Below are 14,983 nucleotides of genomic sequence, written 5' to 3' on the forward strand. Positions count from 1 at the left end.
TTCCTCATACTTCAGCGGCAGGGTCACTTGCTCGCTCTCCTGCGCTGCCGCCGCTAAGGTGTTCTTGATTCCTTCGGGTTGACAGTTCTCCTGACAATGCTGTGAGGTGAACCACACCACCGCCTCCTTCCAACTTATCTTGGGTTCGTGCTTTGCTAGCCAGGGCATTCCCAGAATCACCTCAAAGTTCGAGAGATCTGACACATATAGCGAAATGAACTCTTCATGCCCAGGGATTTGAAGTTTCACTTCCTCCGTGGCTTGTGTCACCCCTCCTGACTTCAGGGGTCTCCCATCGATGGTCTCCACAGATAGGGGAGCGTCCAGTTTCCACCGGGAAATTCCATGACGCTTGGCTAGCTTTGCATCAATAAAATTTGTGGAGGCTCCACTGTCAATCAAGGCAGTAGAATTAAACACCACTCATCTGGAAGTTGTAATCCGAATAGGTAAGACCAACACCCCTTTTGAGGGAGGTTGGATCATTGGAGGGCCTTTATACAACGCGGCCCCCAGTCCACCGGCCTGCACGTGGACTGGGTGTTCTAGTTTCCCGACGGCTCGGCTTTCCCCCCTTTCAGTCCACAGTCTCTGGCCACATGGCCCGGTCTTGAACAATAAAAGCATAAACATTCTCGACGTCGTCTTTCCTTTACTTCTTCTGACAATCTTGGCCTAGCCCCTCCTTGTCCCTCAGTTGCATTACCTGCCGCCCCTGCAGTGGAAAGGGCCTTGCTGCGGGATGCCGAGGCTGAGTATCTCGGGACCTCCTGCTTCTTTTCCAGGCGTCTTCCTTCCATCCGGTGATCTATCTGTAGGCATAGCTGGATTAGCCCTGGCAGGTCAGTGGGAGGGGTGGTCCTGGCCAGCTCATCCAGGATTTCAGCATTTAATCCACTCCGGTACATAAACATCAAAGCGGCATCATTATAACCCGTTTCCTGGGACAAAATTTTAAAAGCGTTAGTGTACTCGGAAACAGTCCCTTTAGCTTGCTTCAGAGCGCCTAGCTGCCGCGCTACTGTTTCAGCTCTTTGTGGGTCTTGAAACATCTCGGTCATCTCCTGTATAAATCCTCTGTATCTTCTTAAGACAGTATCCTTTCTCACCAGATATGGAGTCACCCATTTTGCAGCTTCTCCCTCCAGAAGGCTAATCACGAAGGCGACTTTAGCCCCATCGTCTGGAAATTCTGTGTGCCTGACATCCAGATATAATTCACATTGAGCCACGAAAGTTGCCAACTGATCACTCTGTCCCGCATATTTTGGGGGCAATCCAATGGGAACCTTTACTGCGGCAACTGGAGGGGCTGTTCGCATCTGGTCTATCGTGGTCTTCAAGGCTTGATTATCTGTTTTCAACGCCTTGACAGCTGCTAGCAGGGCTTGGACATCCGTCTGCAAATCAGCTACCTTAGTCCTCAAGAGTTTCACTTCTTCCGTCTCGGAAGTGGGGTTCGTTCCCCCCCTGCTCCCTTTGACATCTTGTCCCAGTCAAGTGAAGAGAGCGTTGAGGGTGATTGAGGTGGCTCTGTCAAGCTGTCAGGCCCAGGATGAGACTCAGGAACCAGACCAGGGGTTGTAAGTAATTCAGTTTTTATTAGAGTAATGTCCAAACAAAGACTGCGTCTTCTCATGAAGCAGTACAGAAATACAGGTCCTGTGGCATTGAGAGAAAGTTGACAAGAGCAAGGAGCTGCTTCCCGCTTGTTCTTTAAGAAGGGGCCAAACGGGCGCGCAACCTTTCGCTCCTCCTTAACTGCCCCTCAGGTACTACCCGCCTTCCCCCCTTCTCTCATCTTTTCAGATGTCTTCGTGTGCGCGGCGAAGGGGGAAGCATCGGCCCCTCCTCTTCTGAAGGTTCCGATTCCAGTATGGGGATAGGGGGGGCTGATGGTAAACTGCCTCGCGGCTTTTCTGCCTTGGGCAGCCCTCCCTCTTCTCCCTCCTGTTCTGAGCTTCGGAGAAGGGGAGGCGTGGGAATGTCCAGGGACGATTCTGAAACTCCAAAGCTCTCAGGCTCTCTGTTGCTAAGCAACCCTATCTCTGACATTTCCTCTGCTTCGTCTTCGCTCCACTCGGGCGAAGTTGCTCCCCCTCCTCCCTCCCATCCGTCTGAATCCCCTTCTTCCAACCCCCCGGGACCCCAACTCTGCCTCCCGACAGAAATAAAGGTATAGTAGCCCTTAGAGGAGTCCAAATACGTGGCGTTGAAACAAATTAATTGGGATTTAACAATCAAATGGAAGAGAGCATGCCCATTTTTGTTGACAATCTTGTCCCGGGACGACCGTGTTAGAGTGGCCATGTCGCTCGGTGAAAACCAAAGGTCGTTATCAGTGCTGGGATAACTAACGCCCATTCTGGCGTTAAAATCGCCACCGATGAGTAGAAGGTGGAAGGGATACTCACATGAGAGGTTATCCATGTAGCTCTCAAAGTCCGACCAAACGGATACCGCAAGGCTAAAATGGAGGAGGGGAAGTATACGTTTACACATATAAGGGAGGAAAGTTGGGAGTGAGCAATATTAAAGCCATGCAGATATCAAGAGCTACACCCGGGAGCTCAATAACATGTACGTCCAAAGTTGTGGCGATCAGGATCGCTAAGCCACCACTACTGTGCCCCATATTTGATGTTCTCTTTGCCCGCTTCATCCAGGCCTTAAAGCCCTGGATAGAGAGTGAGTTGGTGTCTAGAAGCCAAGTCTCTTGAAGACAAACAATATCAAACAATTGTAGAAAGGCGATGAACTCTAGATCGGCCAGCTTATTTTTCCATCCAGCAATGTTCCATGAAAGAAAATTTGTATGAGGGGCCGTGGATTTGGGACATCTTGTGGAGGGCTTTTTTAAGGGTGATGGCGACCCTAAAAGGCCAGCCGATGTTGGGGTTGTGCCATTAGGGTTTTGATCTCGTCATTCCATAGGATTTCCCAAGACTGTAATTAGCTCTGTGTCCAAATTCTGGGTACTAACATTTGAGGATATTGGGCAGTCATAACAGGCCAAGGTACTAGGTAGGCACGGAGTCTTCCCAAGGGGATCCCAGTTCCGCCGTGTCCAGATAACGCATTTCCGTCCAGGAGGGGCCGTCAAGGGGCTTAGTCCCACATCCTGGGTGCCTGAAAATAGCCGTATTCCCCTCACTTTGAGCTGCATTGGTGAAAGAAGTCAGGTTTATTTCAGCCGTTACTTGATGAGTGGCGCGCTTAAGGGAAGTTGAGCCGAAAGGATTAAGGGACTTAATTAGTTGGGCAGCCAGGTCTGCCAGCCTGTTATGGTGCGGGGACCCTCCATTTGTGAGCAGGTTGGGATTTCCAGCTTGCAGGTTGCTCAACAGCATTTTCAGGCGATCCAATCTATGTACTATTGCGCTCTGCTCATCCTTGGGTAGACCACAAAAGGATTCTATCAACTGGGTTTCTTCCAGTTCAAGAGGCTCATCCAGAAAAGCTGTAGGGAGATCTGGGCCTTCCTGTGGGAGAATGGCGTGAAGAGCTGGAACTGTAGGAGTTGTAGAACATGCCCGGGTTCTAAAAAGAATGGGGGCTATGCCTCGCTTGCAGATAGGTGGAGCTGGACAGATGGATCCTAGAGGTTGTGGGGGTGCCACATTCTCAAAAAGTCTCAAAATTAAAATTCCAGTTCCGGCTAAACCGTCCCTGTTGTCATAGACCATTCTAGCAAGGGTTGGCTTCATGAAGGAGACAATGGTGCGTGCAGTCTTGTAGTTGTTGAAAAGGTAATCAATGTGGTTAATATCTGGCATGCGAATCTGACCGGAAAGGAAGGGTTCTAATACATCCAGAAGCTGAAGTTTCCGGTAATATTGCAATTGGAAACCTGGCGGCTTTGGATAGTTAAGAAGAGCCAACTTATTCTGGTTCAAAACCAGGTTCCAATACGCTTTGATTGGATGACTCTGGACGTCCGTCTTATGTGATTCGGTGGGAAAAGGAAAGCGGTGACCCTGTTGACATCGCAAAGGGTGATCAGATGGTGAAGAAGGAGGACCAGTCACTTGTGTAAATGAGTTTGAGGGAGCGATCTCAACTATCGCCTTTCCCTTTACTGGCCCTGTAGGGTTCTCTGCTAGATGAAGCTCGGAGGTCTGAGAGGATAAGGAGTTAAGCAGTTTGAAGAGTGGCTTATAATTCAGTTTCTTATACTGAGGAGGTTTGAAGTTTTTGATATTCTTTGTTTTTTTTTTAAGGCGTTTTTTCGCCATCCGGCAACGGTTTTATGCTTGGGTGCCCCTTTCCGTATCTGAAGATGCTGATTAGTCATTTTGCTAGGCTTAGAGGTAATTTTTCCTGGGTTTACATTAATGGGTTCCTCCTCTTTATCACCATTCCCTTGGTTTAACTTCCTAGCAATGGTCACCAGAGTGTTCAGCAGACCATTGCATTCGGAAAGAAAGGTTTTAATAAGTTCCATTTCCTCAAGGATCAAAAAGGTCCATCCCACTAGGGGATTATTATTTGTGCCTGAGGGGGAGTCTAATATGTTTCTAGGAATTTTAGGCGTTTCTATATCCGATTTTCTCCTTACAGGCTCAGGGCTTGTTTGTATCAGATCCTCAGGGCAATCGTTCACCTTGGGCTGGAGGGAGGACTGATGATCTGCAATCGCTAATTCCTTGGCTAAATTTAAGGAGGAAGGGTCTTCTCTTGGCCCATAAATGTCACTTATATGGTCTAAAGACCAGTCGAGAATGGAAACCGGAGGCGAGAGCAACTCCTGGGGCTCCTCATGAGGCTGGCTGACGTTCAACTTAGGCAGGAAAAATTGTGTAATCTTTGCCGGTTGACCAGTTAAAGGAGCCTCATCTATTTGTGGCGTTATGCCTAGTTCTTTATATCTTTTCCTTGTTAATACCATGGGAATATTGGGCTTGAAAGTCTGATGTTAAAGACTCGATGTGGAATACAGGCAGGAAAGGGAAGGAGTGAGCTCTTTCGCATGCTACTATCTTTATCTTTAGTAGCTGTCGGTATAGGAGTCCTCCCACACCACTAAGGAGATAACTAGACTTTATTTCTCCCTTCAAAACATTGCCAAACTGCTTCTAGTTCTTGCCCTCAAGTCTTCTCCCCGTTAACTGCCGTTTAGTGTTGGAGCTGGTAATGAGATGATTGATGTCTGGGAGAGGCTTTTCCCAGGGGACTGGTTAAGAAAACTCCTCAGGACCAAAGAAGCAAATGAAACAACTGTCCTGGTTAGGGCGATAAGCTAGCTGGTATCAATGAAATGTGGAGGATTATTTGAAGGCGCAGATGGTATGAACAACCAAAAGCCAAACTATTTACAAACTATTAGAACGCCTGAGGGCCAAGAGGGAGATAAAACAAGCTGTGTTGCTTGCCTCCATCTTTAACCGCTGTCCCCACTATAACTGGCCAGGCTGAGATGGGAAAGCAGCCTGTAAAGGGCTACCAGTGCACTTCACTACCGACAAAAATGGTGCTCCCACTTTCTCTGCAAGGGCTATTCCCTCAGCTTCTCAAAAAAATGCTCAAATGGAGCGAATGCAAAGAAATGCTGCGTGTAAGTGGCCGAAACCGGCACTTTATGTGAAGCCTGTGTCGGCGCTCCAATATCAAAGCCTGGAAGACCGCTTGCCCCTGGAACGCGGGGCGGACCCTGACAGGCAGAGGATTTGGCAAATAAGTGGCTTGAACTGCCAGACTCTATGTGAAGCCTTTCTCAGGGCTCCAGTATCAAACCCAAAACAGAAATCACACACACACACACGAGGGAGAAAGGAAGAGGAAAACAATCTCACAAAAGGCAAAGATAGTCTAGGGAATTTGGACTGCTAAAGGACCCTACTGTTCACGACCACAGGCAGGGTCGAACTGGAGGGTGGGACGGCTCCTCACCCGGAAGAGGAGGCAAAGGATTCTGGACCCTGCCTGTCAGTCTAGTAGGAGGCGTCATCCCTACAAGAGAATGCCCTCCACTGACAACAGGTAAAGAGGAAGTGCACTTGCCACTTTGTTTTGATGGATGAATAATAGAATCATAGAATAGTAGAGTTGGAAGGGGCCTATAAGGCCATCGAGTCCAACCCCCTGCTCAGTGCAGGAATTCAACTTAAAGTACATCTGACAAGTGTCTGTCCAGCTGCCTCTTGAATGCCTCCATTGTTGGACAGCCCACCACCTCCCTAGGTCATTCATTTCATTGTCGTATCACTCTAACAGTTAGGTTTTTTCCTGATGTTCAGTTGAAGTCTGGCTTCCTGTAACGTAAGCCCATTATTCCGTGTCTGGCACTGTGGGAGAACAAGCAGAGATCCTGGTCTTCCTCTGTGTGGCAACCTTTCAAGGACTACCTTTCAAGGGCTTGGAACAGCGCTATCATATCTCCCCTCAGTCTTCTCTTCTCCAGGCTAAACATGCCCAGTTCTTTCATTCTCTCCTCATAGGGCCTTGTTTCCAATCCCCTGATGATCCTTGTTGCCCTCCTCTGAACCTGTTCCAGTTTGTCTGCATTCGTCTTAAAGTGCGGTGTCCAGAACTAGATACAGTACTCAAGATGAGGCCTAACCAATACCAAACAGAGGGGAACTAGTACTTCATGCGATTTGGAAACTATACCTGTTAATGCAGCCTAAAACAACATTTGCCGTTTATGCAGCAACATTGCACTGTTGGCTCATATTCAGCTTGTGATCAACCTCAATTCCAAGATGCTTCTCGAATGTCGTATTGCCAAGCCAAGAATTCCCCATCTTATAACTGTGCATTTGGTTTCTTTTTCCTAGATGTAAAACGTCACACTTATCCGTTAAATTTCATTCTGTTGTTTTCAGCCCAACGCTTCAGCCTATCAAGATCACTTTGAATTTTGTTTCTGTCCTCCAAGGTATTAGCCAGCCCTCCCTGTCAAGAAAGCGAGGTTTGTTAAGGCAGTTAACTAAAATGGTTTTGTGGCAAGAAATTGTGGAGGCCATGAGACTGTCTGTTCCCACAGGTGAACTCAGTTAATTAGGCAGTGAGTAAGAACACCTGCATATCAGCCTGAGACTGGTACCTCAAGGCCACAGGCCTGGAAAGGTTGGAGAAGCATGTGAAAACTCTGGAAGATTTCATCATCAGAAAGCCCCCTGACTGGCTAAAGTTGCTGGGCTTTTTCACATAAAAGTAGAACTAAGATTCTGGGCCTTTGTTCCCCAATGTTCCTTGGTGTTACCTGATGTTGGGGTTCCATCTTCCATCTGCTATCCAGGCTATACATCTCTGGGGAGATGTGGAACGATGAAGTTACTCTGCCTGTCTTCCTATAATGTGTGAGTGTAGAATAGGCTAGACAGATTTGTTATTTTCTCTTGTGACTTGAACTCTCTGCATTTTGTATTTTACCTAACCCTTGGGGTGTTTAGTTTAAGGAATTATTTTGCTTTTACATTTTTTGCACTTTTCTTTTTAATAAAGTTACCTCTTATTTACCCGTGTGTGTTCATTTCACAGGAAATTTGGCCAGCACCTTGGGCAATTAGCCACAGGCTACCGTATAACTGGGTATTTTGCCTTAAGGCTCCAAGACAAGGAGTACATCTTTGGCTCTTGTCTTTTGGAATCCTTGGCAGGTCTATTTCTGGAACTTTGTGTTTCCCCTTGGCCCAGAGTGGGTGACCAGGTTTAAGAGGTGGTGGCAGTCTACCTACGTTGCAGGGTTGGTGTTGGTTTAACTCAGCACTGGTAAGGGAAGCATGGGTTGTGCCTGCCCAGGATCAAAAGCCCTGGGCTTGGGAATTGACCCCCCCCAGTGAGAATTCTTTACACTCCCAATTTTGCATCACCTGCCAATTTGATAAACATTCCCTACACCCCCCCATCCATGTCATTAATAAAAATATAGAAGAACACTGGGCCCATGACTGAGCCCTGTGGTACCCCACATGTTACTTCTGCCCAGTTTGAGAAGGAACCATTGATAAGCACTCTTTCGAGTACGATTCTGGAGCCAACTGTGGATCCACCTGATAGTTGTTCCATCCAGCCCACATTTAGCTAGCATGCTAATCAGAATATCATGGGGCACTTTGTCAAAAGCTTTGCTGAAGTCAAGATATATTATGTCTACAGCATTCCCACAGTCTACCACGGGTGACTCGATCAAAAAAGGAGGTAAGTTTAGTCTGGCAGGATTTGTTCTTGATAAATCCATGTTGACTTCTAGTAATCACTGCATTATTTTCAAGGTGCTTTCAGATTCACTGCTTTATAATCTGCTCCACAATTTCCCCAAGGATCAATGTAAGGCTGATGGTCTGTAGTTCCCAGGTTCCTCCTTTTTGAAGATTGGGACAACATTAGTCCTCCTCCAGTCATCTGGCAATTCACCCACCCTCCACGATTTTGAAAGATAATAGCGGTGCTGAGAATTCTTCAGCCAGTTTCTTCAATACTCTAGGATGCAGTTCATCAAGCCCTGCAGATTTTAACTCATTCGAAGTCATTAGGTATTCCTTGACTGTTTGTCTATCAATCTCAAGCTTCAATCCTACCCCTTCAACTTTACGTTTGCAAAGAGGGTCATAGACCCTCTTTTGGGAGAAGATTGAGCCAAAGTAGGAACTGAGCACTTCTGCCTTTTCTTTGTCATCTGTTATCATTTTGCCATCCTCATGGAGTAGTACATCTCCATTTCTTTTCTCTGTCTTTTACTATGGATGTACCTGAAGAAAGTTGTTTTGTTGCTTTGTTGCAGTATCATTTGTTCCCACATGGATTAGAAGAAAGGGATACATGTCAGTGGGCTTTATGAGTGTTGTCAACTCTTCAGTCACATCTCTAATCCATCCTCCAGGAGGACAGCATACCTGGAGAGTTTATGGATCTTCTCGGCATACTTGGTTTCAATCCCACACAGTAGGGAGTATCCCACTACAAATATTCTTCTCTTCTTGTTGTAGGGTGTAGTTTCATTGCCTCTGCTTGACTGAACTTCAGCCTCTCACTTGCTGTCCCATGGTGTCTCCTGTAATTCTTCCTCTTTAGGATGTCCTCCAGACTCATCCTCGAGTACCTGAAAGCGGTTCCATAATTCCACTGGTGCAGAGTGTCTTCTAGCTCTTCTACTCCTGTCACCCTTTCCCATGGAGTTTTCTCCACTTCATTGTTCCTCACCTCAGCACTCTCCTGTTCTGCTTTAACTTGCTGTTGTTCTTCCACTTCCTGTATTTCTCTTTGCTGTTGTTGTTCCAGCATTCTAAGAAGTCTTCGTCTTCCCTTATACACTTGAGTGTGGCCACCTGCCGCTCCAGGCCTCTCACTTTTTCTTCCAACAGTGCCATGAGCTTGCACTTCATGCACATGTATGCCATGTTGTTCTCAGGCAAGAAAACTAACATTGCACACACCTTGCAGGTCACCAACGCTGGCGTGTCCTTCCCATCCATAGTCTCTATTACCTTTTGTTTCTTTTTTATTTATACTTGTATTGGAATGGCCTGTGCTTTGTCCTGTCCACCTTGAATGATAAGGAGAATCCCACTGGTATGTGCTGTGAACTACAGTAATTGTTTGTTAGGGACCTCCCCCTTGATTTCCCCCAAGAAACTCCTGTTAGCTCTCCTGCTTCGCTCGCTCTGTTTGCTCGCTCTCTGAGAGCTGGCTTGCCTGCATATCATCTGGACCAATGAGACAGCTCCCTCTGCTCTGCTCAATTAGGAGTCAGGAAACAGAATGAAACTCTCAGCACACACAGCTGCTGCTACTTGCACTCAGCAGCTACCAGGCTATGCCACTTCCACTCCAGCTGCTATCAAGCCCTTCCACCTATCCAGCTGACCACACAGTGACTCAGAATAGCTAAGCACACAGTCAGAGCACACGGTGACTCAGAACACACACTCAGCCTTTACTGAGAAAGGCAGAAAAAAGGTCGTCCACAGGCATAAAAAGATAGTCTGTACGTGGAGCGGAGGAACACAGGCGTACATGGTTCAGTAAGGGTTTCTTCTGACAAACGAGGCCGTGCCCCTCCAATTTGCATGGGCTCTCCCCCCCCTGACTGTAAGGGGGTTCCCACGCTAGGTGGACTGCGGATGCAGGGAAGCAGTAAAGGGGGTACTGGTGGCAACCCCCGTGGCCGGTTATCGATCTGGAGACAAAGCTACATGAGTTCCGCAAAAGTGCTCAGCGGAGGGGCTCAAGCCAACTCATCTAAAACCTTTGAGTTGAATCCCTGGCGGTATAAAAACATCAGTCCAAAGTCACTGAAATCTGTCTCCTGAGCCATGATGTGAAAAGAGTTGGTGTAAGTTCTCAATTAATGTTTTCCTTCTCTCAGGCGCCCCAACTGTCTGGACACCATTTCCTTGTGCTGGGGGTCCTTGAAAATCTCGGCCGTGGCATTAACAAAGGCAGTATACTGGGTCAGGACAGGATCATTTCGAAGCAGTAGCAGAGTTGCCCACTGAGCAGCCTTCCCCTCTAGTAGACTGATGATGAATGTCATCTTCATATCGTTGTTGGAAAATTCCAACTGTCATACACATATATACAGTACACACTGGGCAAGGAACGTGGAGAATTGCTTGACTTTCCCCCCCATAACGGGCTGGGATTCCGACCAGGGGTTTGCTCCTGGGTGCCGGGTGTCTCCCAGCCCCTGTTGCATAGGAAGTCCCTGAGCGGCCAGCTGAGGCATCTGGGCACGTAAGGCTTGATTCTCAGCTTGAAGAGACTGTGTTTCAGTCCAAAGGCTTTGAAGTTCCATTAGCACGCTTTGCATGACTTGCTGAAAGTCCTCCCCTGCTCCGCTGCTCACTTCCATCCTTTCGGTCATGGGGGTGCCGGAGGGAGAAGGTGTTGGCTGAATCAAATGTCCCATTCGGAGCAGAGGAACGTGGGCGCACACAGTTCAGTAAGGTTTTCTCTTTTTATTAAAGTTACATCAATCTTAAAAGCCTTTTGACTCATTCAACTAACTACACTTTCTAGGAACTATTTCCCTGACTGGCGCTGACTAAGCTTCCCTCCGGTCACAGACATTGACTCAGCGCCCCCTCCTTGTCACCACCCACATAAGTAGGTTTCTCTTTCACGCGTAAACTTTTGCTCCTTCAAACCGCCAGCCATTGCTCTTCATGCCTCTGGATTCTGCAAGAGTGGGGGGAGAGGGGATGGACCTCGACTCCCCCCTCCGACTGAGGGGGGCTGGTAGCCTGGGCAGGCATGGGAATCTGCTGGGCGCCCAGCTGGGAATCTACCAGTTGGTCAGGTGGTTCCTGTGCCACTGGAGAAGGGGGCATGCTCTCGGCAGTGACCTCTGACAGCTCTGAGCTTCCATAGGGAGAGTGGGAAGTTGGGGATGCTGCAAGCCCTCCTCCCTCAAACTCTCAGTCAAGTCCTCAAAGTCAGAGTCCTCCTCCCTGTCCTGGGTCACAACAGTATGGTGGGAATGAGATGGCTTTGTACAGAAATATTAAAACCATATGTAATATATGGATTTTATTGCATGCATCCAACTTAGAAAATTAATACTCTCATACAACTAGTCTGATTAACGTATTATAAAAAGGCATAATTAAAATGAAATACCCATAAAAGCAGCAAAAGCACTCACTTATTCTGGAAGAGGAAAGTCTTAACATACATATTGAAAGCCCATTGGGCAGAAGGCAGCCTCTACAGAGAAGGACCGGCCACCATAATGGCCTGGTCCATTGTGGGTGATAGTTGAATGTCTGATGGTAAAAAGTAGCTGGAGCAGGCCCTCTCCAAAGTCAAGACTATGGGGGTGGGGTGCCATGCAAGATGGAGAAACAGCAGCAAAACAACAATGGAATAAGCTGGCATACCACCAGCAGCCCCACCCCCTTGATCCACAAGACTGCAAAACAGAAAGCAGTTCTCTCTGTAAAGGGAAAGTCAAAGCTCAATTGATATTCCAAGTCCAATGGCAACTCTAAGCAAGGGTTAGAACATCTTAAAACAAAACTGTTTTAAGCAGCTAATTCACAGAGCTTGCTGGATGCTCTCTCACCTGGTGTTTCTGACATGCACTCCTACTGAGGTAAATTCAATCACTTTGGTGTTAGGATCCAGGCTCATTCCCCCAGGTCCTCGCAAGTCTTGGCTGCGTCTGTGTGCAGTAATGTAATCAGAGTCTTCCAGCTCAAAATGGCAATAGGGCAGGAGGCTCTTCCCTTTCACAGCCACAACTGGCCCTTCCTCATCAGGCTTCAGATTAGAAATACTACAAAGAAATAGGCCAAGGTTGATGGTGAGTATATTAAAAAAATGTCTGAGACTTCCTACCCCATGCATGATATGCAGTCCCTCTTTCCCCCCAATATAAAGCTTGTTAGTCATTTCCCTCTCTTTATGGCAGTGGTCACCACTTTCTGGACCAAGAAATCCCTGTTTTACTCAGTCTCTCACCAAACCTGTATTCAATTCACATTTGCATCTGCTGGCATTCCAAGATATCAAACGCTTGACCTCTGCTTTGTCCCACTATGCATATATACATACCACTCATGTAAGTTCAGGGCAATAGTATTTGACTGGTGAAGGCCTCCACAACATAAGATTTAACTAGTTATGGCTCTGTCAGGGAGTGCCCATATCCTGCTGTTTGTGGCTCTTTCTCACCTCTTTAAAAACACACGTGCCCCCATCAAGCCCCTCAAAAGGGAAAGCCTATGCTGCTGCATCTGCATTGCTCCTCCCCTCCTGCATTCAAAGAGGTAGTGCTGGTGCCAGTTCTCCTAGCCAATCATACCGTACACCCCACCTGCATCTGCAACACTGCAAGGAAGCAAGATCCTTGCATCCCACCAGGAGGAGGAGGAGGACTAGAGATGGGAGCTAGACTCCTCACCCATGCAGTCATACATCTGGGTTCAGCAGCTTCACAGAACAGAGTTCAGAACCTTCTAAACCTAGGCAAAAAAATGTTTTGTCAGGAAGTTGATCATCCCAGAGTGCAGGACACGGAATAATGGGCTCATCCGGGGATTGGAAACAAAGCCCTATGAGGAGAGAATGAAAGAACTGGGCATGTTTAGCCTGGAGAAGAGAAGACTGAGGGGAGATACGATAGCACTCTTCAAGTACATGGAAGGTTGTCACACAGAGGAGTGCCGGGATCTCTTCTCCATCATCCCAGAGTGCACGACATGGAATAATGGACTCAAGTTGCAGGAAGCCAGATTTTGACTGAACATCAGGAAAAACTTCCTAACTGTTGGAGCCATACGACAATGGAACCAATTACCTAGAGAGGTAGTGGGCTCTCCGACACTGGAGGCCTTCAAGAGGCAGCTGGACAGCCATCTGTCAGGAATGCTTTGATTTGGATTCCTGCATTGAGCAGAGGGTTGGACTCTATGGCTTGTAGGCCCCTTCCAACTCTACTTTCTATGATTCTAAGATCACTGGCTCTGCCTCCGAGTGCGAAGCTGGACCCCTTGCCCATCCCAGGCAGGAAGTCACTCCTCTCGTCAGCAGTCCCGCCCTTGGTGTATGAGTGGAGGCCACTCTTCCCTATCCTCTTTGAGGTCCTGGTTATACTGGTACTACTGCCTCTACAACCATAGGTGTTCAGTGGACCCAGAATATCTCTGGGATCCCGTCAACGGGCAGCACAACTCATTTTTTTTTTTCCAATAATTTTTATTCAGATTTTCATAAAACATACAAGACAAAATCATAAAACATTCAAAGACAAAAAACAAAATCAAAAATAGTTAAACAAAAAGAAAAAAAGAAAAAAAAAACAAAAATAAAAAATAAAGAGTAAAATATTGACTTCCCATTTGTCAAAGATCAAATCAGTTATAAGTCTATAATATATAACAATCCTGTCTCTTAAGTCATATTATAAAATCACTTTCCTCCAGTAGTTATCTTACTTAATCATCAAATCTCATAAACATTACTTTATTCTTTCCACAAAAAGTCAAAGAGAGGTTTCAATTCTTTAAGAAATATATCTATCAATTTTTTTTCCAGATAAGCATATCGATTAATCCATCTCATTACTAATTATGATAATCTTATTGTCATAACCATAGTCAAAATAAACATTTCAATTAATCCATCACATCAGAATCTGTTAAGTTCAGTAATTTCAGTAGCCATTGTTCTATTATCCCTATTAGTTCCATTTTCCATCTTCCATCTTCAGTAGTCTTGTTAAGTCCAGTAATTTCAGTATCCAATCTTCCATTATCAGTATTCCATAATAATCTTGCTGTCAAAGCCATAGTCATATAGTAAGAGTCTGATGGGAATTACCTCTATCCCAAATATTTTCTTGCCATCCATTCTGAATAGGTTGCTGAAATACTGCTGTAAAATCATATCTCTGTTCTTTTTTTCAAAATACACTGGGTCATCTCTTGAAAGTTTTTCCATTGTCACATGGCTGCAGTTAATTCCATAGATTTTCTCTATATTGGGCTCCATCACATCATTCCAGTCCAGAAGATTATCCATGCCATTGATAACTTTATCTCTAGAATCTTCATTAATTTCTTCAGAGATAACATTGAGTTCCAAACAATAGATTTTATTTCTAAAGTCCATAGACTCCAAGTCTTGTTCCTGTTCCACGTTTGTTCCAATCTCCGGGATCTCCTCTCTCACAGGGACCCCTGTTCCAGTCTCCAGGGTCTCCTCTCTCACAGGGACCCCTGTTCCAGTCTCCAGGGTCTCCTCTCTCACAAGAACCCCTATGTCTTTAATCTCCTGTGTCTCCAAACAATAAATTTTGTTTCTAAAGTCCATAGACTCCAAATCTTTTTCCTGTTCCACGTTTGTTCCAATCTCCGGGGTCTCCTCTCTCACAGGGACCCCTTCCAGGGTCACCTCTCTCACAGGGACCCCTATATCTTTAATCTCCTGCTTCATTTTACTCAATTCAATTTTCAGCTCCTTACAACCCTGTCGCAGGTTTTGTTTCGTTATCTCAATCTCATCCATTATTTTCTGAAACATAGTTATTTCCAGCTTC

General features: G+C 46.4%; 1 protein-coding gene across 1 annotated transcript in view; it reads right to left on the reverse strand.

Moving 5' to 3' along the window:
• The window catches only part of HYDIN (HYDIN axonemal central pair apparatus protein), a 426,739-nt gene that overhangs the window by 67,121 nt on the left and 344,635 nt on the right, over positions 1–14,983 (reverse strand). Inside the window, exon 69 of the mRNA XM_061594057.1 lies at positions 12,008–12,220. Within this exon, the coding sequence (XP_061450041.1) occupies positions 12,008–12,220 (213 nt within the window). The remainder of the gene's footprint in view (positions 1–12,007; positions 12,221–14,983) is intronic.

This window comes from Rhineura floridana, chromosome 13 (genome assembly GCF_030035675.1).
Source record: "Rhineura floridana isolate rRhiFlo1 chromosome 13, rRhiFlo1.hap2, whole genome shotgun sequence".
Taxonomy (NCBI): domain Eukaryota; kingdom Metazoa; phylum Chordata; class Lepidosauria; order Squamata; family Rhineuridae; genus Rhineura; species Rhineura floridana.